The sequence below is a fragment of the Salvelinus alpinus genome, chromosome 4 (genome assembly GCF_045679555.1).
Source record: "Salvelinus alpinus chromosome 4, SLU_Salpinus.1, whole genome shotgun sequence".
Taxonomy (NCBI): domain Eukaryota; kingdom Metazoa; phylum Chordata; class Actinopteri; order Salmoniformes; family Salmonidae; genus Salvelinus; species Salvelinus alpinus.
Window position 1 is genome coordinate 45,166,355 of NC_092089.1, and position 24,469 is coordinate 45,190,823.

Consider the following 24,469-nt stretch of genomic DNA (forward strand, 5'->3'; position numbering starts at 1 on the left):
CAAAGGCGTGTACACATTCAGAAATCATACATTCCCCCTGGTGAGTAATGTGATTGCGTTGATGCAGTGGAGTGACTGGCCCCTTAGTCAAGCAGAACATAACATCAATGACACTGAATCTTCTACGACGCAGTATCGACTGTGCAGGCAATCAAAGAAAAGAACAGATGTAAATACTCAAGAACATTCACACATATGCAAACACACGCGCTCACACACGCACGCACGGGCAATCAAACACACATCTACACAAAAACAGACATTCCAGGCGCGGCCAAAAACAAATTACATCTAAATGAGAAGCAGGGCTAGATGAGTGAATACAGACCCAGTGAGCAAATCAAGAGTGAAAAAATACAACAGGGAATTCAGAGGGGAGAAATAATAAACTCTAAGAAATAATAACTTCACTTATCTTTCCATGCTCAGCAGTGGGCCCACTGACAGCCGATAGCATTAGTTGTATTACCACACCAGAGTGGGTTTGCTTGTGAGTGAATAGGTCGGCGGGGGGGATTTTGCGTGATTGTGTGTCCGTGTGTGCGGACCACAACTAGTAACCAGTATTACCGTATGCCTCCATTCCCTTTCTGTTTGTTTTATTAATGTATTTATTTATTCTGAGAGAGTTTGAGAGAAAGAGACACGGAGAGAGTCCTAGACTGGCCTCTTTGGCACGCCGTCCCCAAGCGCTGACAGTGAGGGGAGAGAGACAGGAAACCATGGAAACAATTCACCTCTGGCTCAACCCCCCCCCCCCCGCCCCAAAGCAGCCGGCAGAATTTATGCCACCTCTGGAGCGAGAGAGTAAGGGAGGAGAGAGTAAAGGGGGATGTGTCCCCTGTTGCTCTCCGGTCCAGCCCCATTACAGCCTTTATGAGCTGTTGCATCTGTTCTGGAGGCATGGCCATGCTCGGGTTCTGACTATTTCACACCATATCACTCTCTCGCTCTGACGTGGACAGAGCAGGCACAGCGTAATAGCTCTACTGACTGCATGTATAATATTTGCCAATCTCTTCGGTTCCACTCCATTGGCTTGCAGCATGGCACTGTCCCGCTGGTTAAAAATGTGATAAATCAAGCCTCAGTCCAATTCTGATTACCTGCCCAGCACGTACACACCGCCGCATGCACGCGTACACACACACACACACACCTTTGGAATATTCCATTAACCTCTGGCTGTGAAGCTATGGCAAATAAAACCCATGGGTGGCCAATCACAGGATATGCAATGAGTCGACCCCCAGCAGAATAATCCATTTGAAGCAGTCCATATGACTATTAGGATAGTGGCAGCTGCCTCTGCTGTGATGTCTGTCCACCCATCCACACAAAGTTTACAGCCCATGTTTGCAGAGGCGAATACCTACAGCAAGTGATTTAAGGCCACACTGAAAATCAGAGGAATAGTGACAGCCCAGTCCCTGAGTGTCAGGAGGCAACATAGGAGGTGAAATAGTGTGTTCTACTGCCTCTCCTCCTCTACCTCTCTCCTTCCCTCCCTCCGTTCAGAAGACAGTGAGGTACACACGACATGATTGAAATCCACCCAGCTGAGCATTACTTTCGATTCCATGCTACAGTGCAGAAAGAGAAAGACAGTGGGTCAGGAGGGAGTCTCAGACAGAGGAATTGATTGGCTTTTTGTTTGCACACACACACCCTGCTTGGCGCTGACGCTGAGCCAGTCGATAGCTCTAAGTGTCAAATGGCTTCCTTCCAGTTCATCAGAATGGATCAGTAAATTACATTGAGGTCATTTTGATCGATGCCTTTCAGTCCCACCCCAAGTGACGCACGACCCCTCCAAGCGGGTTTCTGGGGTTTCATTTCCGAGTGATTGCAGACGTGATGTATGTCCGCCACTTAGAAATAAACAAGATGGATGCTCGTCCTATATGTGAAATGGAGCCGACAGACCAATGTTTTTACTAGAATTTCGAGGCCGTATTCATCACGTTGACAATCTGGGCAAGTCAAACTCCAGATTAGGTATCGATTATTGAAAGCATACAAGGATGTGGTTTGCAGAGTACTAGGAAGTTACTGCTACTTCATTCCTTTACTGTATGTTTCATGCAAGGTCATGTCTATGGCCATTTGATGTTGATAAATTGTCAGTAACATTACATTTTTCTGATCGAAGACTCAACACTAATATTTGACACATAGTACTCAACAAAACAAGGAGTAGGGGCTAGGGATGCGTTTAGTACTTGGCCTCTTAACCTGCTGTCATATAATTGGCTGCGTGGTGGGGTGGTCCTTACGCAACATCTGTGACTCACCTGAATCCGGGCACCACCGTAACACAGCTCCCAGTCCTCTGCCACACGCAGTAAGGGTCCCTCGAGGACAGACAGCTCCTGTGAGACAGACAGACAGTCAGAGTTCGGTGTGTGAACACTATCAAAAAGTAAGAGACCAAATACATATTTTAATGAAGACTCTTTCGTGAGGCATGACCTGAAGTGACATGTGATATCTATTCACCTATCAACACCCCCATATTCTGGGAGTGTCTCATTAACATCACAGGCCACAGTCACACCAGACGAAGTAAAACAGACCAGGCCAGGGTGTCATTTTACCACACAGAAAAAAACCTACCATTTCAATTTGCATTTCAAAAAACCTGCCATTTCAATTTACAAGCTAGGCTCACTGCAGAGTGAGCCTAGCTTGTAACTCTCCTATCTAGGAGCTCAGAAAGAGGCAAAGATGAATATGAGAGATGGTCAATGTAGTGTGACTGGCTGTCGGTCTGTGAGGCTGCAGACAGCAGTGTTTGGTGAGAGCCCCCTGGGTGTCTGGTAGCCAGAGGCAGTCTTGGACAGGGACTCAGTGACACAGCCCAACTAACAGGCCAGTATGTAGAAGAGATGTAGGGAGCCAGAGAGGAGGACAGAGTTCGGTCAGTCATGCTCAACATGGTTTACAACACAGAGGGCCGTGTAGAGAGGGAGAGTGGAGGAGTCTCCACCAGACCGCCATTGACAACATGTCAGAGTTAAAAGGTAATGACCCCTATCTGTAGGGGAGACTTGAAGCATTCCTGCTGGCTCCTTTTCTCTGTGCCTGTCAGGACATGATGAAGACACAGGTGTTCCTCTCACCTATGGACCACTAGAGCTGTGTATATCTATAGCTCTGTATGGAACCACTCATTAGAAACTGTCTGTCTGGAAGAAAGGTCCACCATGTCTCTCCTCTCTCTGTGGTGTAAATGCATGATGTCACCTCCCTACCTGTGGCTTGTCCTGTTTTGCTGACTTACTGTTCTTTACTGAGAATATCACCCCTGGTCTGTGGGGTTACAGCTGACCTATTCTGGGGGTTCTCATTAACCTTGCACTGAGGGAAAACAGTTGCAAATGTGACAACTTTTTGTAACTTCTGTGCTTTAATAACTAAAAAAGGGGGGAAATGAAAATGTTATGAACATTTTGTGTGGGTCAGAGGGTCGAGACTTTCACACAACTGTTGATATCTCTTTGCCATCTTTTTCACGAAATCTCTTTTCTCTATATATTTAATTCAATGTGTTTCTGCTGTCTGAATCATATCCATTGCTGAAACCTAATAGAAACAGCAGCTGCAGCGAGAGATAGAAAAACGGTTTTGCTTTGTGCCAAGATAGAGGCTACAGTAAGGTGGAGAGACAGACCAAACCAGCCAAACCTAATTTGGAGGCAGACAGATGGGGAGGGTGTGGAGAGGAGGATATGGGCCTGACACCTGACCCCTGCAAAGCATCATGGGGCTTAAGGGGCCCCTAATCCCTGGTTGAGGTGCGCTGGGCTGTTTCGGAGTGATCCAGCGATGGAGGGGCTTTAAGCCCTCTAAAGTGAGACAGGCCCTATCCTTCTCCTCGTCGTCGCGTTGAAACCCTGGACATGGGTTGGCCTGCCGCCAATCAGCTGGTTCCAATTTGTGCGTAAATGCTGTTGAGCACTTCTCTAAGGCTCACAATGAGGGTTTAGCATGCTACGTGGGATACGCGTCCCTGTTCAAATTTAATACAAATGTTTTTCTTGGGGGGTTGGGTAGAGGCGGGGGGAACATTCCTCCACAACCCCAAAATAGGACACAAGATGGTCGAGTATACTAGCTCGGCAAAAACATCCCTGACAAAATAAATCCACTCCAGCAGTTTGCTCTGACTGCAAGGAAGCCCTTTTCACTGCCCTCATAACAACGTCAGCTTCTAAACTCTTGGTGATTCATAATTTGAATATAGTCTGTTGCATACAGCATATTTACAATTTGACATAAACGATAGCAGCAACATTTTTATTTATTTAACCTTTATTTAACCAGGTAGGCCAGTAGAGAACAAGTTCTCATTTACAACTGCGACCTGGCCAAGATAAAGCAAAGCAGTGCGACAAAAACAACACAGATTTACACATGGTATTAACAAACGTACAGTTAATAACACAATAGAAACATGATTGATTGTAAGTCACACATGTGTAACTTCACATCACCATAGCAGCACTGGGGGAAGGAAGCCTCTATAGTGGCAAACGCATGAAAACCAGAATTCCACAGCAATATTAACATACACTTGGCAACTGCTAACAGTGCAGTACTAGCTCTATATAATGGACCGGGTATCACTCACTTCTTGCAGGAGCCGTAGTCGTTGCAGCGGCTCAGAGGTACTCGGACCACACAGCTGGAGAAGGCCACAAACAGAGCGTGATGTTCCCTGTCCAGCTCCAATCCCAGAACCCGTCTGTCCTCTCCGCGGACATTACATCTAGGAAAGGGGAAACGACAAACACGTCTCATTATTTCCTAAATTTATGCTGATGGATGGCGACAACTACAGCACCCTGGGAGACTGTATGCAAATGAGAGTGGAGTTGAAAAGCTGTTCAGGACACGTACTAACAGCACCACAACACATATCACTGTCTTATTACAGTGGACTCTGCTTGGAAGCATCACATACAATAACCATCCTCTTACAGCAGGCAAAAAAATGAGGGACTTCTGTTTGTTGCTGAACCAATAAAAGTGAACGTTATGAGAAGAGTGCACTATATTATAAAACGGATCGTTTGCATCATGTAGATGTAAAAGAACGGAGAAAGGGAGGCTGACTTGGTGGGGTTGTAGACATCGATGTCCTCCAGTAGCTGTGTGCTGAAGGAGGCGTTGAGCTGGGTGCTGGCCAGGATCTTCAGTACCCTGCCGTCCTCGCTCCCCAGGAACAGCACCGTGTGGTTCTTATAGGGCCCAGCAGACGTATCCACTGCTAGCTGGGTCAACTTGAACCTGGGTGGACACAACAACAGGGTTGTGGTTCAGGGTTAACATGATGATACCTCCGAAGAGACAAAGCATCTGCAATTAAAGATGTGAATTATTGTCGGAGTGTGTGCATGCACTGCAAAGTGACAACACTGTGTAAGAATACGCAGGACACTATTGTAAGTAAAAACCATTGTACAGCTGCTCTCAACTTTCCTTCAGTCCCACACAAGTTGACGACATGTTGTTTACTCAGAGCATCACACTGACTGGCACTACGCTAGCTAAATGACTCAACAACGTGAGGTATTCATCGTTAAAGTTCTGTTGTTCAGCTCGTCTCGGGAGAGTTCTGAAGCAGATGTGACGTTTGGAGGCAGATGTGAGACAGACAGCGTGCCCTCCCTCCGCTGTGTGAAGATGCCTGGTTGTCTGTCAGACTGGCTTGGCTTTACCATGTAAGTCACAGCAGGGGCCCGAGCTAGGTGGCTGTCTGACAGCCCTCTGACAGCCACTCTACATTCAGCACCATTACATGGCTGGGCTTCTAACGAGCCACTGGTGCTATTTCCTTTGTTAGTCTGGTAGACCACATCCGGACGGTGTCTTTAATTGATGTGCTTTTCAGCTTTTCACAGACCCCTTCCGGTTGGATCAATAATTTTGGGGAGGCCCTATCCTTTTTGGGTCTATCTTTGATGTGGTGTTATGGAAGGCCTCATCCCGACTGCCTCAAACTTTTATACTTAATGGGCTTTTCATGTTGAGACAAGGGACCAAGTTTTTTATCCATAAATTTTCCCTTTTACCTATCCATCTTTTCATCCCTCCAGCTACCCTGCTGCTGTAGCTACCTGCTGGTTGTGCGTGTGAAGTAGGGCCGGTGGTTGACGGAGGGAACCGCCTCGTCCATCAGGGGGTGGTTCTTGATGAAGGTCAGGGTGTCGTCGGGGAAGGTCGTGGACGACTTGTAGGCAGCGGCAGAGCCGTCGCTGGCACAGCAGCCTGGTCTGTGAGACAGAGAGGAGGGGCAGAAGTTAGTCAGTGGAGTTTCAAAGTCACTGGGCTAGATTTACTAAGAACTCACGCTGAGGGAATATAATACTGTAGATGCAAACTTTTGTTGACAGTGTTAACACTGGAAGAAAGTAAATATGTCTGGACTGAGGCTGTCAAAGTTCCCACTCATATGTGTTGGTCTTACCTGGGTTTGGGTACCTGCTCCTCAGGCACGGGTGTCCAGGCTGACTCACTGTTCCTCTGCTCCTTGAACTTCCCGTTGAAAGCCTTCTCAATGTCGTCCATGTAGAATGCACATACTGCTGAGCCTGTGATACTGATGAGGAAAACAACAGAGACATCTGTCATGGGAAAGGCCCATATTAACCCAGGTTATAATGGATTGTATAGCTATAAAAGCATTCAAGACTGCTGCCCAAGGTTGTATAGGACATTAAACAACAATCTTATAAAATAGGCTTTTAAAAATATGCAATATCAAGGGGTATGATATTGCAAATGTGAGCATTATCTTCTGTGAAAGCATTTGGCTGTTTTTTAATTTATATTTTCTATAAAAAGAGGTACAGTAAAACCTCATTATACTCATTGTATGAGTATGTACTGTATAGCTGTATGGCCGTCTGTAATGTTGCTGCCTGGTACTGTGACTGACCTGTTGGCCTGTGTAGTGAAGACCCCCAGCACGGCTGGTCTGAGATTGATCTGCAGCACGTTGGTCAGCGACTGCAGAACGTCAAAGTAGAAGAAGGAATCACCCGGCACCGAGCAGTTGAGCCGCGCTTTGAGGAACGACGTCCAGTAACGCTCTAGAACCCTGGGAGAACCTCCGTTGTCGTTCTTACATACACGAGCCACTCTGGAGAACACAACCTGATTGTGTGTGTGTGTGTGGGGGGGGGGGGGGGGGGGGGTTAGAGGATTTTAGTTAGAAGATTTTTATAGGATTTTCAACAAATTGTCATTCCTTTTGTGTTCATTCAGTAACAGAACACAGTGACATGACATGACATGGTTTCACATTTTACATTACATTGCAGCCTATCCAATAGAATCCAACATTATTGTCCATATGTTACAGTGAACAACAGAAGAAGTTTTGTCTTCTCAACCCCTCCAGACAGCACATATCACACATACAGTTGAAACAAGGGGGGATTCTACTAAGCTATATGGAATTGTTTTAAGGTCATACGAAGGATCATTTAGCTATTTGATTTAGAATTTTAAGACACCTTGAAGTATCAAAGAAATATACACAAAAATTATTTGATGAAAAATTGAATTTGGCTTACTGCTATTAGCCCATACAAACGCATTGAATAGCAGATTCTCTACATGGCACAACAGATAGTCCCCCCAAAATATCAAAAAGGAAGTTTATGTTGAAGTGTCTGTCCTATATTTGAGGGGGATAAAAAAAGATCAGGAAACTTTTACGATTTAAAAAAAATGTATTTGACCCCTTATTTGTGGCACAAAACTATTCAGACCCCTTCACTTTTTTCCACATTTTGTTACGTTACAGCCTTATTCTAAAATGGGTTAAATAAAAAATCCTCATCAATCTACACACAATACCCCATAATGGAAAAGCCGAAAACAGTTTTTCTGAATTTTTATAAATTTTTTAAAATAAAAAATATATTATTTCCATAAATATTCAGACCCTTGAATTACAACTCTCTTACCTTGCCAAGTGTGGTGTACTCCACAGCAATCTCACTGAAGAAGAAGTACACGTAGTTCCCGTACTCAATGGCATGGAGGAAATGAGGCTCTGAGGAGACAAAAGGGAGAAATATGAAACACTGACTGTACTACTTGGTATTCACAACAGTTAAGCATTAGGCAGTCAGTGTTTTGGTAGGAAACATCACTCAAGTGGATACCACACATTGATTTAGAATGAAATACCACTCTAATATTTAATGTACTGCATACAAATATTTAATGATATGTGGCAATGCAAAAGTGAGAAGATTGAGGAAGGAAGATTGAGGAAGATTCTAAAGGTAAATTCACAAGTTGTTTCAAATTAAGACCTGAGGCCAAGGCCAGGTGCTCACCTCGTAGCCATTTGGAGTCGTACTTCACGGTACGAAGCACTGGGCTGCTCTCTCCCAGACTACGGTAAATTACCGCATCACTCGCCAGGAAGTCTGTCATAGTGGCCGAGTAGAAATCGCCACCTGAGAGGAACAAAATAACTAATTTAAGAAAGGCGTGCTTTTATTGAAATATGAACACAATTGCAGTGAAGACTAGAAACCCATGTCTCCCAATGTGTATTTTCATCTCATGGCTACATTTGATATAGGGGCTGTGCTGTTCTCAATAACACTGTGTGAACTATGTCTAAATGTCACTGGCAAATTGGCAAGATTGAGGGCAGGTTAACTGATCAAGTTGCTGCCCCCAGCTGACATGTCTCTCTGTCTCTGTCCAGAGCAACTCACCAGCAAAGAGGCCGACGTTGGATTGGCGAGACTCAAAGGGACAGCGGGCCTGACCCACCACCTCCTCACCGTCCTGTTCCAGTGTAGACATCTGGGAGAGAGAGGGACGAAAGAGAAGAGGGTACTTCCTTAAGCTATTTATAGGAGTGTAACTAAAAAGAAATACTCCACAGAGCTTATATTGAAAAACCTCAACTAAAATAACTAGGTCATTGTTTGCTGTTGTTAAGTTTAATATTTCCCCCTAACTGAAAAATCGATTTCAGTCCAAACTTGAGTATTGTTCTGTTCTATATCAGGTTAACTTTACTGCTAACTGCCAAGTTATAAAGTCGACCCCTTAAAGTCATGGACAGAATGAGCCTCTAGTCAATCCTGATGAATAAATGAACACGTGTCATAAAGATAACTTTTATTTAGTATGTTTTACACTGCATTGCAACAACAATGAAGTCAAAAGGTCAGGAGTAACACTCCTGTCAGCCTGTGCTATGGCTGCTACTCTGGCAGCACTGTGAGGATACAGTATCTCCTAACCACAGATCTTTAGCAGCTATTCCTGCCGCACCGTTAACAAGGTCGTAAACCTCAGCTCAGACAATACGTGTGAATCCCGCTGGGGTGGGGGGAGGGAGTGGCAGAATGCGACCCGGAGGAGAGGTCATTCTCGGCAGCTCCAGCACACTCCAGCCTTCACAGACACACATAGTGACAGCCGTCAACATGCGTGTTTATATTTAATGCTGTGTCATTGCTCAGTGTTCCCTATGGGTACACTCTCTAAGTGACAAATCCACCAATGCTACTGTGGCTGTTACTGTTATATCTCTGATCTGTCTGCTAAACCATGGTTCTGGGGCTTCAGTACAGTGTGATTTAGACTAGAGGCTACAGGTTTTCACTTCCTGGTCTAGCTACCACCTGATCACACAACCTCTGTCTTTGATCCAGCTGGCTCATTGGGCAGAGTGTTTTGTGGCAATCAATTTACATGGAAAATGCACTCTGTGCAAAATAAAACATCTTCCACCCGTCCACACCCACAATCCAATCCCCTTCACCCTAACAGACCCTCTCCTGAACCCACTGCCCTCCTCAGTCTTTCCAAGGAATGCTGCAGACAGATTGCATGATATGATTTCCACTTCAGCACACTATTCCCAGTTCTCCGGGTAGTCATCGCTCCCGGTTTTTCCGAGCCGAGAGGGAGCGGGACAGGGAGAGGAATTTGTTCTGGATAAAGTGTAAATCAACGTCTTCCATTGGGAGTCTATGGCGGAAAAGGTAAATCCTCTGCAGTGGTCTGTATGGATTTAGCCAGCTCCCCATTGGACTTCTCAGACTGTAGACGTTATGTCCCCTCTTCCAAAAAACACACCGTGAATCATTGCCCAGAACCGTGATGTCATCTCAGCTCAACCAGACTTCTTTTGTATTGGTAGACATCCTGGGGAGTATGAGTCTATCTACGCACCGTTGTCACGATTAACGTATCGCTATTTTCCTTTGTATGTTTCCACTTAGCCGAGATCTCGCTCTCGCACACTTTGGGTTGTTAATCATTTGAGCAGTCATTAGCCATGGAGAGTAGGTGGCGTGAGTTCTTTTGGAACTAAAGTAGTGGCTCCCCTGGGATTCTGACTCTAGTTTTCAGGCATGTTTTGTTTTCTCTCTCCCCTCCCTTCTCTCGCTCTCTCCCTCCCTCTCTTTCCCCCACTCTGTCCCTCGGAGGATGACATGATCTCAAATCTGCGGTTGCAGTTTATTCCTCAGATGTGTAAATAAAGACTGTTATTATCATCCTGGATCTGTGTTCAGTCAACAGACCGCTGCCAACCTCGGTTGAGTCAAAATGTTTCTCCATCAACATCCAGGATAGCAGCACTCATTTGAAGTGGTTATGCAATTTGGAGCCCTATCTGTGCACGACAACGTCGACTTGATGATTTTCTACTGTAGATAGAGAGGACACTTTTTTTCTCCCAAAAAGTTAGGAGAAAGTCAGGATGTCAACACCTGTAGGCATATGCTCTGAATGCAGCGCCCTTAACCGCTAAACCACCCCATGCTACGGAAAAGAGCACTCTGACATTGGTCCAACAATTTTTTTAACTAATCTTATTTACCCCATCTGTTAGGTTTCAGAACAGTGCTGGGTATGGAGCTGGGGGCTTTAGATCGAAAGGTGACAGAGGTGTGGTGTCCTACCTTGTAGTTGCGGCAGGTGGGGTTAAAGGCGTTGGTACCGCAGGCAAATAGCGTCTCGTCGTTGCGTGGGACCAGAACTTTGATGTAGTTGTAGCACTCATCCTGTCAAAGGGAAACAGCTGGGTTTCAGAGGACGACAATGTGACTACTGGCTGCTGGTGTTATCACCCCACCTGCGGTGTCATTGCACAGCTTATTATGCACTGACTGGTATTTTGCTAAGCGCACGCACGCCCCCTCGGTCATACTTCTGTTCCTATTCTTGTCATTCCCATAATCCCTGTGCTGATCTCTATGGTTTCACTAGAGCTCTGGGAGGCTGACGCTGCTTGTGCCAGAGACTGGTTCTGGAACTACAGATACCTGTGGTGCTCATTTTGATAAGCAATCTATGCTATTGTTAGTGCTACCCTCCCACATCCCATAACAGACAGTCGGAGAGCGAGAAACAGAGAGAAAGAAAGAAAGGCAGAGAGATACTCACGCTGTTCTTCCCCCTCACTGTGCATTTATCCACGTCCTTTGTCTTCCAAGTCAATTTCTGCAACACACAGACAACCAACTGTCAGAGCAAGAAAGAGACCCTTTTTTCACCCAGCCATTCAAATGCTATTAGGAGACAGCAGTGATGAAAAAAAAAGCTTCTGACAAACAAACAATCAGACAGACAAACATCTGAAACACCTGAGGAGCTGTGTCTAACTTTGTCAGCGTGCAACTAAAGACTATTGTTCCTCTTACAACCCATCTCCCATACAATCCATCACAATCCACCTGCACTTCTTAACAACAAGACATCTCTATGGATAATTCGTCCAACAAGAAGATCAAGGAATCAGAAAGGAATCTGCAATGCATTCCTATGGGAAGTAGATAGCTAGTATCAGGACAATCTATGGTCCTCCTGGACGTCCTTATCTCCTAGCATTGACCCCCCAGTGACCCCTGCTAGTGGAGTGAATAGGAAGAGATCCATCAACTTGTTAACAAGGTTGCCTGGTTGAAGGTGGTTTAATGCACTGCCCACCAGTGCAGATCCACTGTTCCACTGCCGACTGACTGGGAGGGTGATTTACTGACCCCGCTGTCCTCCCTGCAGGAGCGACAAACTCATCAACACCATGGGGCATGCTGGGAAATAAGATTTCTCCAGAGACTAAAGTGAAGTCCCCCTTTTGGCTCAAGACTCAACCGCTACCCTTCTGGGCCTTAAAGTGGAGTGAAATGTTTCCCCCAAGGCTCTTCTCACTTCCCTATTGAAGATCCAATATGATAGGATAAATAGGATAGACGTCAGCAATATGCTAATAGTTCCCCCTAGACCTCTGGCAGAGTGAGGTGGAGTTAGCTATTTATTGCTTATACCCATCCAGGCCTTTGAAATACAGTATCTCTGAGTGGGGGATCATGAAGGGTCTGGTGAGGAGACTGGGGATTAGAACTGAAACTGGGCCATAGAAAAGGAATAGATCCATGATGAAGCAGACCCTAGGTTTTTGATTATGACTCAGGCGCACACTAATGAGCTCACTGAGACAGATAAGAAGCATGGGAAAGTGAGAAAGCCAGGTTGGTAATATGGCTGATGACCAATGAACTATGTACTATGCAATGCACATATTCTTAGTTCTCCTAACGTCCTTTAAAATACATACTTTCTCTTCCGACAATTCTCTGCACTACACATCATTCTTCTCATGTCTTTCCACTGCAATCATATACGTCAATAACGTTAGATCTCATTGATGTTGATTATAGGGATGACTCATGCTGTAAATGAATCTAAATACGATAGGCACAAGCAAACACAAACCCAAGCCTTAAAGTGATTTTTATTTAAGTGCAATCATGTTTGACAAATGCGATTCAGATGGGAGAGAGAGAGCACAGCACTTCAAAACCAGGAGTGCACGACATGACTTCTATTGGATATCTGTCTGAAGTGAAATGACTTCGTATCTGCATGAATGAAGAGATCGGGTGAGTAAGAAGAAAACAACACAAATAAGCTATATTTAAAAGATGAGCAGAAAAGTAGGAGCCATTGAACCACCAGTAATGCTCTTATGTCCAGCCAGCTGCAATGATACACTAGTCTATGACCCATGAGGTCATGACTCATGTAAACGATGTGTTTGTGAGACAACATAAGGCTTACCTGTTGTGGGACGATCTGCTCAGAGGAGTCGCTGAGACTGACAGCAAACACATGATCCCTGTAAGAGGTCAAAGGTCAGAAAACATTTGAAGCTGTCTCCTCTCTGCCCTGAAACCACACCACACCCAAGCTGCCTGTTCTTAGCCTAAATTAGATTGATTAGGGTCCGTCACACAGCTCTTTAACGCAGGCTTATTGATGTAGAATGGCTTCTTGCTGAGCCTGAGGAACCTTTTAGATAATGAACCTACTGTATGACAATATGAATGTAACGGGAGCTATCCAATACAGTTGACTGATACAATGACAAAAATAATACAAAGGGATTCAATGAAGCGCTGTCAATACAGGGATAATGTAAGGCAGTCCAGTGCATTAAAGTTAAGTGAACAATACTGAGAGGCGTGTTGACTGACCTGGCTGCGATGTAGAGCATGTGGTTGATCCGGAGCATCCTCTGGAAGTCCAGGCCCAGTCGTACTGTATCGTTGTCCGACATGAGGCCCTGGAAGCTTGGGTACAGGTAGGAGTCTGCATGGGGAGGGGGAAAGAGTAGCAAGCTCAGTTCAGTGACAGTGTTCATCTGGGAAAAACATCTCCATAACAACAAACCAGGCACTAAAGAAATCAAGTGTGTGAATCTGAAAATAGGGTGAATTCAAGCACAAAAATAGAGATTGTTTGAGAGAGTACGAGAGAGAGAGAGTACGAGAGAGAGAGAGTACGAGAGAGAGAGAGAGTACGAGAGAGAGAGAGAGTACGAGAGAGAGTACGAGAGAGAGAGTACGAGAGAACGAGAGAGAGAGAAAATAGGTTGTTGACTTGATAAAACCCTCTGATTGCAGTATGCTTTCTCAGTTTCTATTTTGTATGCTTTTCCTTTGCCCCACATTTGCTGCAGATGCCCAGATTGCAATTTGTTTTAACTGTCAGGTGGTTGTTAATGTGGGCTATCCCATGACTCTATTCTGTGCTGCTAGAGATAATACACTTAACTGTGTAAATTAAGAGGGGGGAGCGGGAAGCATCTCTAGAACCTAAGTTTATCACAAGAGCTGGACAAAACAAAAACACTGCAACAACTGGGACATGCTTAAACCACCTGACCACGTCCTAAAGCAATGGGACTCCCGAAATCTTTCTCAGATTATTACCAATCACACAAGGGATGACTCCAAACACCCAGAAAATGCTACTCTCCTCGATGTTATCCTCACAAATAATCCTGATCGGTATCAGTCTGGTGTTTTGTGTGTTGACCGTAGTGGTCACTGTTTTACAGCCTGTGTCCGTAACGGCTGCTCAGTCAAACGGACCTGTCCTGATTTGTCATAGACGCTTGCTAAAAAACGTTAATGAGCAAGCCTTCCTTCATGAACTGGCCTCTGTAAAATGGTATAGAATCAGCTTGATCCCCTCTGTCGAAGACACTTGAAACTTATTTTTTTGATATTTTCAGTGGTATTATTAACAAACCCGCCCCCATAAAGGAAATGAGAATTAAAAACAGGTTCAGCCCCTGGTTCGACCGTGATCTTGCAGAGTTACTCCACCTCAAGAATTGCATTTGGCGAAAGGCTCGGCACACACATACTCAGGCTGACTGGCTCTCGTTCAGGCAAATGAGAAATAAGTGCACTCAGGCTATCCGGAAGGCCAAAGTTAGTTCCTTTAAGGAGCAGTTCTCTCTCTGTGGGTCTAACCCCAAAAAGTTCTGTAAAACGGTTAAAGACCTGGAGAATAAACCCTCCTCCTCACAGCTGCCCATGTCCCTTAATGTTGATGATGTGGTTGTTACTGTCAGGAAGCACATGGCTGAGCACTTTAATCACCACTTCATTAAGTCACGATTCCTATTTGACCTCCTTGCCCGTCCAACATTTCCTCATCTCCCACCCCTTCTAATGCGACTAGCCCTGATACTCCTCCCTCTTTTTCCCTACAAAGTTTCTCTCTGCAGGCGGTCACGAGGTGCTAAAGGAGCTCCTTAAACTTAAACAAAAAAACATCTGGGTCAGATGGTTTAGACCCTTTCTTCTTTAAGGTTACTCCCCCTATCATCGCCAAGCCTGTCTCTCCTTTCTGGGGAGGTTCCCATTGCTTGGAAGGCAGCCACGGGTTGTCCTTTATTTAAAAAGGGGAGATCAAGCTGATCCTAACTGTTATAGGCCTATTTCTATTTTTGCCTTATTTATCAAAAGTGTTGGAAAAAACTTGTCAATAATCAACTGACTGGCTTTCTTGATGTCTATAGTATTATCTCTAGTATGCAATCTGGTTCCCGCTCAGGTTATGGATGTGTCACTGCAACCTTAAAGGTCCTCAATGTTGTTACCATTGCCCTTGATTCTAAGCAATGTTGTGCTGCTATTTTTATTGACTTGGCCGAAGCTTTTGATTCGGTAGACCATTCCATTCTTGTGGGCCGGCTAAGGAGTATTGGTGTCTCTGAGGGGTCTTTGGCCTGGTTTGCTAACCACCTCTCTCAAAGATTGCAGTGTATAAAGTCAGAACATCTGCTGTCTCAGCCACTGCCTGTCACCAAGTGAGTACCCCAAGGTTCGATCCTAGGCCCCACGCTCTTCTCAATTTATATCAACAACATAGCTCAGGCAGTAGGAAGCTCTCGCATCCATTTATATGCAGATGAGACAGTCTTATACTCAGCTGGCCCCTCTCCGGATGTTGTGTTAAACGCTCTACACCAAAGCTTTCTTAGTGTCCAACAAGCTTAACCTTGTTGTGAACACCTCCAAAACAAAGGTCATGTGATTTGGTAAGAAGAATGTCCTTCTCCCCACAGGTGTGATTACTACCTCTGAGGGTTTAGCGCTTGAGGTAGTCACCTCATACAAGTACTTGGGAGTATGGCTAGACGGTACACTGTCCTTCTCTCAGCACATATCAAAGCTGCAGGCTAAAGTTAAATCTAGACTTGGTTTCCTCTATCGTAATCGCTCCTCTTTCACCCCAGCTGCCAAACTAACCCTGATTCAGATGACCATCCTACCCATGCTAGATTACGGAGACATAATTTATAGATCAGCAGGTAAGGGTGCTCTCGAGCGGCTAGATGATCTTTACCATTTGGCCATCAGATTTGCCACCAATGCTCCTTATAGGACACATCACTGCACTCTATGCTCCTCTGTAAACTGGTCATCTCTGTATACCCGTCGCAAGACCCACTGGTTGATGCTAATTTATAAAATTAGGCCTCACTCCCCCCTATCGGAGATATCTACTGCAGCCCTCATCCTCCACATACAACACCCGTTCTGCCAGTCACATTCTGTTAAAGGTCCCCAAAGCACACACATCCCTGGGTCGCGTCTTTTCAGTTTGCTGCAGCTAGCGACTGGAACGAGCTGCAACAAACACTTAAACTGGACAGTTTTATCTCAATCTCTTCATTCAAAGACTCAATCATAGACACTTACTGACAGTTGTGGCTGCTTTGCGTGATGTATTGTTGTCTCTACCTTCTTGCCCTTTGTGCTGTTGTCTGTGCCCAATAATGTTTGTACCATGTTTTGTGCTGCTACCATGTTGTTGTCATGTTGTGTTGCTACCATGCTGTGTTGTCATGTGTTGCTGCCATGCTGTGTTGTCTTAGGTCTCTTTTTATGTAGTGTTGTGTTGTCTCTCTTGTCGTGATGTGTGTTTGGTTATTTTTTTTATCCCAGCCCCCTTTCCCGCAGGAGGCCTTTTGCCTTTTGGTAGGCTGTCATTGTGAATAAGAATTTGTTCTTAACGGAGTTGCCTAGTTAAATAAAAATCAATAAAAATCAATCCGTCGAGGCTGGCCTGTAGACCATCTTCTCTCCCGTCGTGCTGCATTAACTGCTCAGGCCAGGGGTATCAAACATATGGCCTGTGGGTTGGAGGGGTCCAATCTGGCCCGCGGGTGGTTTGAATTGGGGTGTGTGCGTGAGTGAGAAACTAACTCAATATACTTTGAAATTACAAAAAATTCTAAAAACTGTGTACAAAAGATGGACCTATATTCATACAGTTTCTTGATTGTCCAGCTCGCTAATAATCACTAGACAGTCAGGGAGCAATTTCTAGCACATTTTGACGGAAAGGAAATGTAACAAATGATCAGTGCAGCCCTCCGGACCTCGATGAAGACCGAATGCGACCCTGGGAAAAATGAGATCGACACCTCTGGCTTAGGCCTTCCCGTCCAACTTGACCTCTAAAATGGGACACTATCTGAAATTACAATCTCCTCAGGGGAAGCATCTTTCCCCCAACTAAGCAAGTCCGGCTCGACTGTTTAAAGATTTTAACTCCGGGGTGATTGGGTCAAGCGGAGCAGTGATTCGCTGTGGGGCAGAAAGGGAGCGGGATAAGTCCACCCCGGCGAACGCTCGCTCGTCCCTTTAATTACTCCTCAGCACATTCACTTCCTTTAAAGTTTTGGCCGCTGCGTCGCCATGGAAACCACTAACCCAGTTCCTTCAATTAGCCTCTGTGAGGGAGATGATTCTGGCGGTGGAGCTGGGCGCTGGATGTATTACCATACATAATGGACATCCTGGGGAGTTGTGAGGGTTTCTGACGCCCAGTCACCTACAGACCTGCTGACAAATGGCCCTCATTACACCTGAGATGGGCTCCACATATAGATCTATTAGCGTGGCTATTTATGCTAATGGTCCACTCCTCCAGATAGATCAATTAAAGCGCCAGGCCTCAGTCTCTGTCACCTCTTAAATAAATGATGGGGCTGGCGACTGTAACCGTCAGGACCTCCTGACCACACCACCTATTGATCAGGTGCCACTGACGTGTGGCCCAATCAGACGCTGTACGATGTCATATAGCTAAAATGTATAGCCATTTTATTTCGATAGTGGCAATTATGTATTTGAAGAAGTCATCCTATTACTGACATAGATCTGTAAGACAACTGACAAAATATGTGTACATACAACTAGACATGATGCTGCCCTTTAACAGTACATCAGAACTTCATTCCCCCCTGAACTAAGGAGCAACATTGCATCATGACGGGCTTGCACTCACGTTCTCTCCCCCCAATGCTGATTGGCTCCAGGTCCTGGGGGAAGGGTGTGACTGTCATGGCCAGGTGAGGTAAGAGTGCTGTGAGGGCTAGAGCCAGGACCACCGCCAGAAGGGGGAGGGGCCGAGGCGACCCGGGCACCAGCCTCATGTTGGCAGGGGTTTACCACGCCTCACCAGAACAGCATGGCCAACAGCGGGCACACCACCACCTAGAAGAGGAGAGAGAGTGAGACACAGGTTAACATAGCTACAACGAAAGTTAGCTGTACCCATATCTGTTAAAACGGTCACAGGCTAATGTGGATGACTACAACAGCAGCATCGGCTTCATAATGATCACTATAATTCTGGCATCATGTTCTACAGTAGCTGTTGGAACTTTCTGAGTTTGGATGCTAAGCTCTCATTAGCATGCGATGCTCACTGCCAGTGCGGCATTGTGATTGAGTGTTAGCTGAACTGTGATGGCAGCCTGAACACAGAGGGAAAGGGAGAGAGAGGGAGACTGACAGGAACGGAGAGAGAGGTGAGGCCACAAGGGCCACTTACTGGGACACCTGGCTCATTTACTCCCAGCATTCAGTCTTTCACAGGTGACTTCACACAATTAACCACCGCCCCCACAGGGGAACGCGACCCCCTCTGTCTGCACCAAGACACCAGGCCCAAGGGGGAGGCGACAGGTTCCCACTTTCACCTAATATACAAAAAAAGAAACTATAAATTGTTTGACTAGATGGGAAAAACGAGTGGCTCCTGTAAGAAGGTCAGACGATTCATGTTTGAGCAAAGTTTACTCTCTGCATTATTAATCACTCAGGTAAGCTATGCGTCAGATCTGAATTGTCTCGAAATGCTAATTTCCACATCTGCTTGATTTCAGGGATGAGAGACCAGGACAGATGGATGCGGATTGCGCAGGGATTTGTTCAACTAAATCTCCAGAATGCTGTGACCTGTGTTTTGGCACCAACTTAATAAGGGCAGCGTGTCCTCTAAGGGTTTCAACTCAGCACAGCCCAGATTGATGTACTGCACCAATGCGATCCTGCCACACAGCTTTTAAATGGGGAGCCGAAAATAAAGTCAACAGAGATATGAACTGCCATCAATATTGATAACGTGCTGCCTCATTCTGATTCAGAGGAGACGGTTGCATTTAGCGATGAGGTCAAGCGATGATCACAGTGTCATAAATCGAGGGGAGGCGGTGTCTGCTCCTGTTAACTTCATGAATTACTGCCTCCTGCGTGTCCTGCCTGGGCGATATATGAGGACATTACTCCCAATGGATTAACTCACAGGCTTTTCGGCTTCTCAGAGGAGGTAGACAGCTTGAGCAAACAGGATATGATGCGGTGGCTTCCTGCCTGAGCAGGCCAAACAGCCTGTCCCCCAAACACCACTGTCACCCCATCTAATCTGAATCTATCATTGAAGATCCAAGATCTTAGGACATGCTCTGATGGTTGAGCAATGCCCTCAAGTTAAAGAGTATGCTCACATTTATACTGATTATGCAAATGCTTGAGGGATCTTGAAATAAAAAAAAACCTTGGTAAAGTCGCAGTTAAAAACATGCTAAATAAACTCAATAAAACTACGAAATTATTTGCATAACTGTCTCTCTGCTCTCATGAATATGCATAGACTAGACCGACGATCATAAACATGCAGAGTGTGAAAATCAAAGGTTATGGAGATGGGGCAGAGATCAAATATCGACAAGTGCAGAGTATATATCCAATGGCTACAAAGCCAGGAAAATGACAAGCACAGTGCACAACAAGACAAGCACAGTGCCTGCAGGAGCTTAGGCAAGACAGACCAACAGATACACTGTCCCTACAGACCCTCTGAGGCTTCTGGACCTTCCACAGATTTCCACACAAAGGCACTGAGTGGATGAGCTTCTTGGCGTGTTAATCAGCAGCACCCTGAATAGTTGCGGTTTCTGTTTGTGAAGTTCTCCACACGCTGACGAGCCTCACAGCTGGGGATGGATGTGGAGCTTGTGGAAGTGGAAAATGCCCAACGTAATCCAATTAAATCCTAGCTACAGTAATGTAATATAAACCAGAATAAGTCCCTTCGATCTGCTGCATACACTGTTGTCCTGGGGTTCACTTCCAGACGGGTGCTGGTGGTGGAGATTTTGCAAGAGGCCTTTATCTAGGGCTTGATGACAGTGACATGGTAGAAAGAACCCTATCATGTAGACTTGAAACGTACTGTATGTGATGCACGTCCAGTCTTTCATGCCGAGTGAGTGACAGATGTGATGGTAAGCATCACTGCGAGAGCAGGGGCCGATTTCCGCCTCTTTAAAAGACATGCATAGACATTCCACAGTGACAAAGTCAACTTCTTTGGAAGTTGCAAAAGGGACATAAACTCAGAGACTCACTATGCTCAAGCCCCATAAAGCCAATGGCTTCATTTAACAGTCTTTTAAGATGTGGTTTTACAAATATATTTGGGGCCTGCCTTCAAATTGCCCTGCATGTGGAGCATCTATTGTGTTCATGTTGTTAATCGCATCAACCCGTAAATTCTTCAGCTTCTTCTCAATGGGATATTTCCATAGTGACAGGGGCATGATCTAAAACCCGATACCAGGGTCCAGCTGCTACCGCCACACCGAATGCCGCCCGCCAAAACTTGCCAGGTCACAAACACACCACACCCTCCCCATAAACATGTAAACCATGCAGCACCCTTTAGGAATTTGTTGCTGTCCGTTTTCTTTATCTAATCAAATCGCCTTTTACAGAGTGAGTGGAGAGGCAGGCTGATGAGCTGACAGCTGTCGATGGGATATAAGCCACTGCTTATCCCGACCCACACTCTCTCTCTGTGTTCTGTTTTGGATGGGAGGTGTGGGATCATTTTGTTTTAATGAACTGGACTTGTCAAGCCATCTGGGAGAAACTGGCAGTTGGTCCTCTTTGTAGGGCAAGGAATTGAGGGCCGCTGGGGCCACACATTGATTATCTGACATTCATTTGGATTAGACCACAGTGCTGGTTCTGTGGTTTGATGAGATGTCTTCAGTCTGGTGGTTTGAGGGCTTTTTCACAGCACTGTGTGAAAATGAAACTTAATGATGAGAAAATGGGAGCCTTTATGAGGGGTGGATGAGGCCACGGTGTCATCTTTTAAAAGGATCCATTTTAATTCATACATAAACCTTAACAAGTCAATCTTTATGACCCAGCTTCAGTTTGGCCAGGGACCACAGTTCCATAAAAAGACGCAATTAGAATAAATGCCAATTTTATCCTCAATCAACCGCTTTATGCACCTGTCTGCTCCAGGGATGTTTATTTTCTGCAAACACCTGTCGTACAAACTCAATAGAGACGCATTATCCTAATGCAGACCCACCCCCTCTGATATGCTGTGACCTCACAAACTGAACACCGCTGCCGTTTTACTGGGGGGAGGCGAATCCCTTCACTGTTTTGGATAACAGGGGGATAGCTAGCCAACACCCCCCCCCCCCCCGCGCCTATGTGCCTTGGGACGCCACAGGGCCCCAGAGAAGTAGGAATTGAATGAGTCCACCCCCAGTATACATGGGCCTACATAATGAGGGTGCATGTCCCTGGCATGTGTCATTTCAGACACGATTAGTTACATTACCCCCTGCTCTTCATGGACCATTACCCACCCAGGGCTCTGCTGGGGACTATCACATCACCATGGCGATGAGCAGGGACAGGGGGCCAGATGATCTGCCGCAGAATGTGTGTGTGGTCGGAGTGTGTAGGCCTTTGTGGATGTGTGTCTACCTCATTTGGGAAAGGGAACACTGCGATGCCTGTTTAGCTCTCTAACCATGTATCCCCTAGCTATCGTGACTTCTCTCTGGTCTGTTTACTTCCAGTGATCCAATGATTATGACTGTGTAATGGCCATTGTGCTGCTTGATAAATAACTAGAAAGTCATCCAAGTGCATGGAGTACACAGTACAGCACATAGCAATAGCAGTTCTGTGTGAAAATCTACAAGTTGATAGAAGACAGATGCTGTTATAATTTCTCATTATAAGTTACTCAATAGAGTGACAGGGTAACTTCACAACTCATAGCTGAGGAAGCACATTGTTTATTCAAGACTGAGGTTACCTCAGGAAATGGCACTCAGTTTTCTTTTCATTCCGACAAAGTTTGACCAACACCTTATACATTTTCTGCTGTGCAAAAACAACTTCTTTGGGGAGAAAACTCATCCGAGGCATGTGTCTTGTGAGTGACCTTGCGCTACAGAAGATTCCGTTGTTAAGCCTGGGCAACATCATCCTTACTCTACTCTCTGAGAGTTCATCTGACTGTTGATACCTGAACACTGTGCCATGATGCACATTCACAAGGCTGACGATTAGCTGCTGAATAGAGACTGATTTCTAGTCACAGACAACTCTCCTCTTACCCCGAGACATCCACTCCCCTACAGAGTGCTCAGTGTGGCAGCACTGTATGCAGCTGATGATGCACATACGGTTTTCAGGAAGTATGATGCTCCTCCTATCACTCTGAATTCTCATCTCTCCGCCTTCTGTAGACTTTGTGTTAGATGCTACTTCTCAACAAGCCCCTCTTCTGCCCGAGGGCCCTTTCAACTCTCTACATGAGCCCCTCAAAGAGGAACTTCGCTAATTAGATTTCCAATGGCTAACCACACAGACGCCGCCGAGGCAAATTGGAATTGGGATCAAGGAGCATTGGACAATAATTGGGGAACAGCTCCCGCAGGATACGGAGGAGATTTCTATGGGTGATTTTCAGATGACTACAACATGCTGGTGGTGCTAGGAGTTCATCCTACTGTTGCTCATAAATTAACTTACTGGAGTCTTTGAAAGCACCTCTACAAGTTCAACCACATCCAGCAAGCCCAGCAGGTTTCCGGCCGTTTATAGCCTCTGCTGGTTTAACTGCTTTCACAGTAGTTTTAAACACTTCTTTATCAGTTACTTTGAATTCTACTTTCAGTTGGGGCAGGAGTGCAACAATGTTGGATGTCAGTGTCAGAGTTGCAATATCGGCAGGCTTTGACAGGCCAAGTTCTGTGAATGAAGTCAACACTTGATCTAGACCAACTTAAACTTGCTGTTGAATAACAACATGTCAGTTGAAGTTGATGGGGAATTTCAGAGGCCCTGCAGTAGCAACATGAAAGCGGCTCAAGGGAGGCCTCAGTGACAACATTCTGAAAGCCCTATTAGCATGCTGGGTCAAGAGGGAATGACGGCTGGCTGCTTTCCTTTTGGCCCCTATAGTCCCTTAGTTCTGGAATTTGCATTTCAAATGGATGGTGGCAGTGTCGTGGAATCTCTCCTTATAGTCTTTATCTGACAGTTGCATGGGCAGGAGGAAAGAGTTTGGGAGAGGGGAGCGGAGATACGGGGCACCATGGCATCCAGGGTGAAATGTGTCTGTCAGTGGAGGTCAGGACCCTCCCTGCCATCACTGCCACTCAACTTGCCCCAAAGGGATGCTGTGATGGCCTCCTCGCCCATAGGGTTTAGACAAAGTGACTGGTTGTCCTGTGAGATGGGCCATCTATTGTCACCCTATGTAAGAGTGCTCTACGCCTTCCGCATGGAAGGGTCCCCACAGATTAAAGCCTGTTTGTCAGCCACGGGCAGCGCATCAAGCCTCCAACTCATCCCCACCAGCTCCTCTCTCTAGTAATGATGTTGGGCTGAATCAAGTTGACAGTGAGAGTCAACTAAAGTTGTACTATAGGAAGAAGTGATACTGTACAAAGTCCATGCAAAGGTTCAGTAACCGTGGGCTGAGGGCTCTCTAAAAATGAGACTGAAAGTGAGCATCTAAACATTGGTTTGAAATATCTCACCAATGTTCAAGGACCGAGAGATGTTGACAACTCAAACACACTACAGCAGTGATACATAAAAAAATAACTAGCACCCATTACTTTCTGTTTACTGGTATCAATCTCGGAGAAAAGTGCCTCTGCCACCAGTCTGGGCCTAAACCTGTAAGGCATCCCGCCACAGCGGGTTGAGCTGGCCAGACTTCAGACAGGGATCTATGCGAGACACAGACACTGAGACGGTCGTCCGATCGATCGGGAGAACCGCTGAGAGCGTCATCCATCGTCTTTGTGTCTACTTGAGATGAAAAAAGCCCCAAAGGCTATAAGCGAGAGACGGATCAGACACACACTAAGGTTATCCTCTTCATTTGTCTGCCTCATCTTCATTATTTATTTTTATCTTCAGACAAGCCCTGTAATTCACTGGAAAATCCCTCTCTCTGTCTATCCATCTACAGTATCCATTCATCCACA

The 24,469-nt window shown here is 45.7% G+C and overlaps 1 protein-coding gene across 4 annotated transcripts in view; it reads right to left on the reverse strand.

Moving 5' to 3' along the window:
* LOC139573692 (semaphorin-6D-like) overlaps positions 1-24,469 on the reverse strand; it is a 122,379-nt gene that overhangs the window by 22,381 nt on the left and 75,529 nt on the right. For all 4 annotated transcript variants that reach the window (XM_071397447.1, XM_071397446.1, XM_071397448.1 and 1 more), the window contains 14 exons: positions 18,148-18,356; positions 13,530-13,644; positions 13,114-13,171; positions 11,440-11,496; positions 10,956-11,057; positions 8,748-8,838; positions 8,358-8,480; positions 7,980-8,068; positions 6,944-7,161; positions 6,473-6,604; positions 6,123-6,278; positions 5,119-5,292; positions 4,634-4,771; positions 2,295-2,372 (listed from right to left, as the gene is read on the reverse strand). In XM_071397447.1, the coding sequence (XP_071253548.1) occupies positions 2,295-2,372; positions 4,634-4,771; positions 5,119-5,292; positions 6,123-6,278; positions 6,473-6,604; positions 6,944-7,161; positions 7,980-8,068; positions 8,358-8,480; positions 8,748-8,838; positions 10,956-11,057; positions 11,440-11,496; positions 13,114-13,171; positions 13,530-13,644; positions 18,148-18,295 (1,679 nt within the window). In that variant the 5' untranslated portion in view covers positions 18,296-18,356. The remainder of the gene's footprint in view (positions 1-2,294; positions 2,373-4,633; positions 4,772-5,118; positions 5,293-6,122; positions 6,279-6,472; positions 6,605-6,943; positions 7,162-7,979; positions 8,069-8,357; positions 8,481-8,747; positions 8,839-10,955; positions 11,058-11,439; positions 11,497-13,113; positions 13,172-13,529; positions 13,645-18,147; positions 18,357-24,469) is intronic.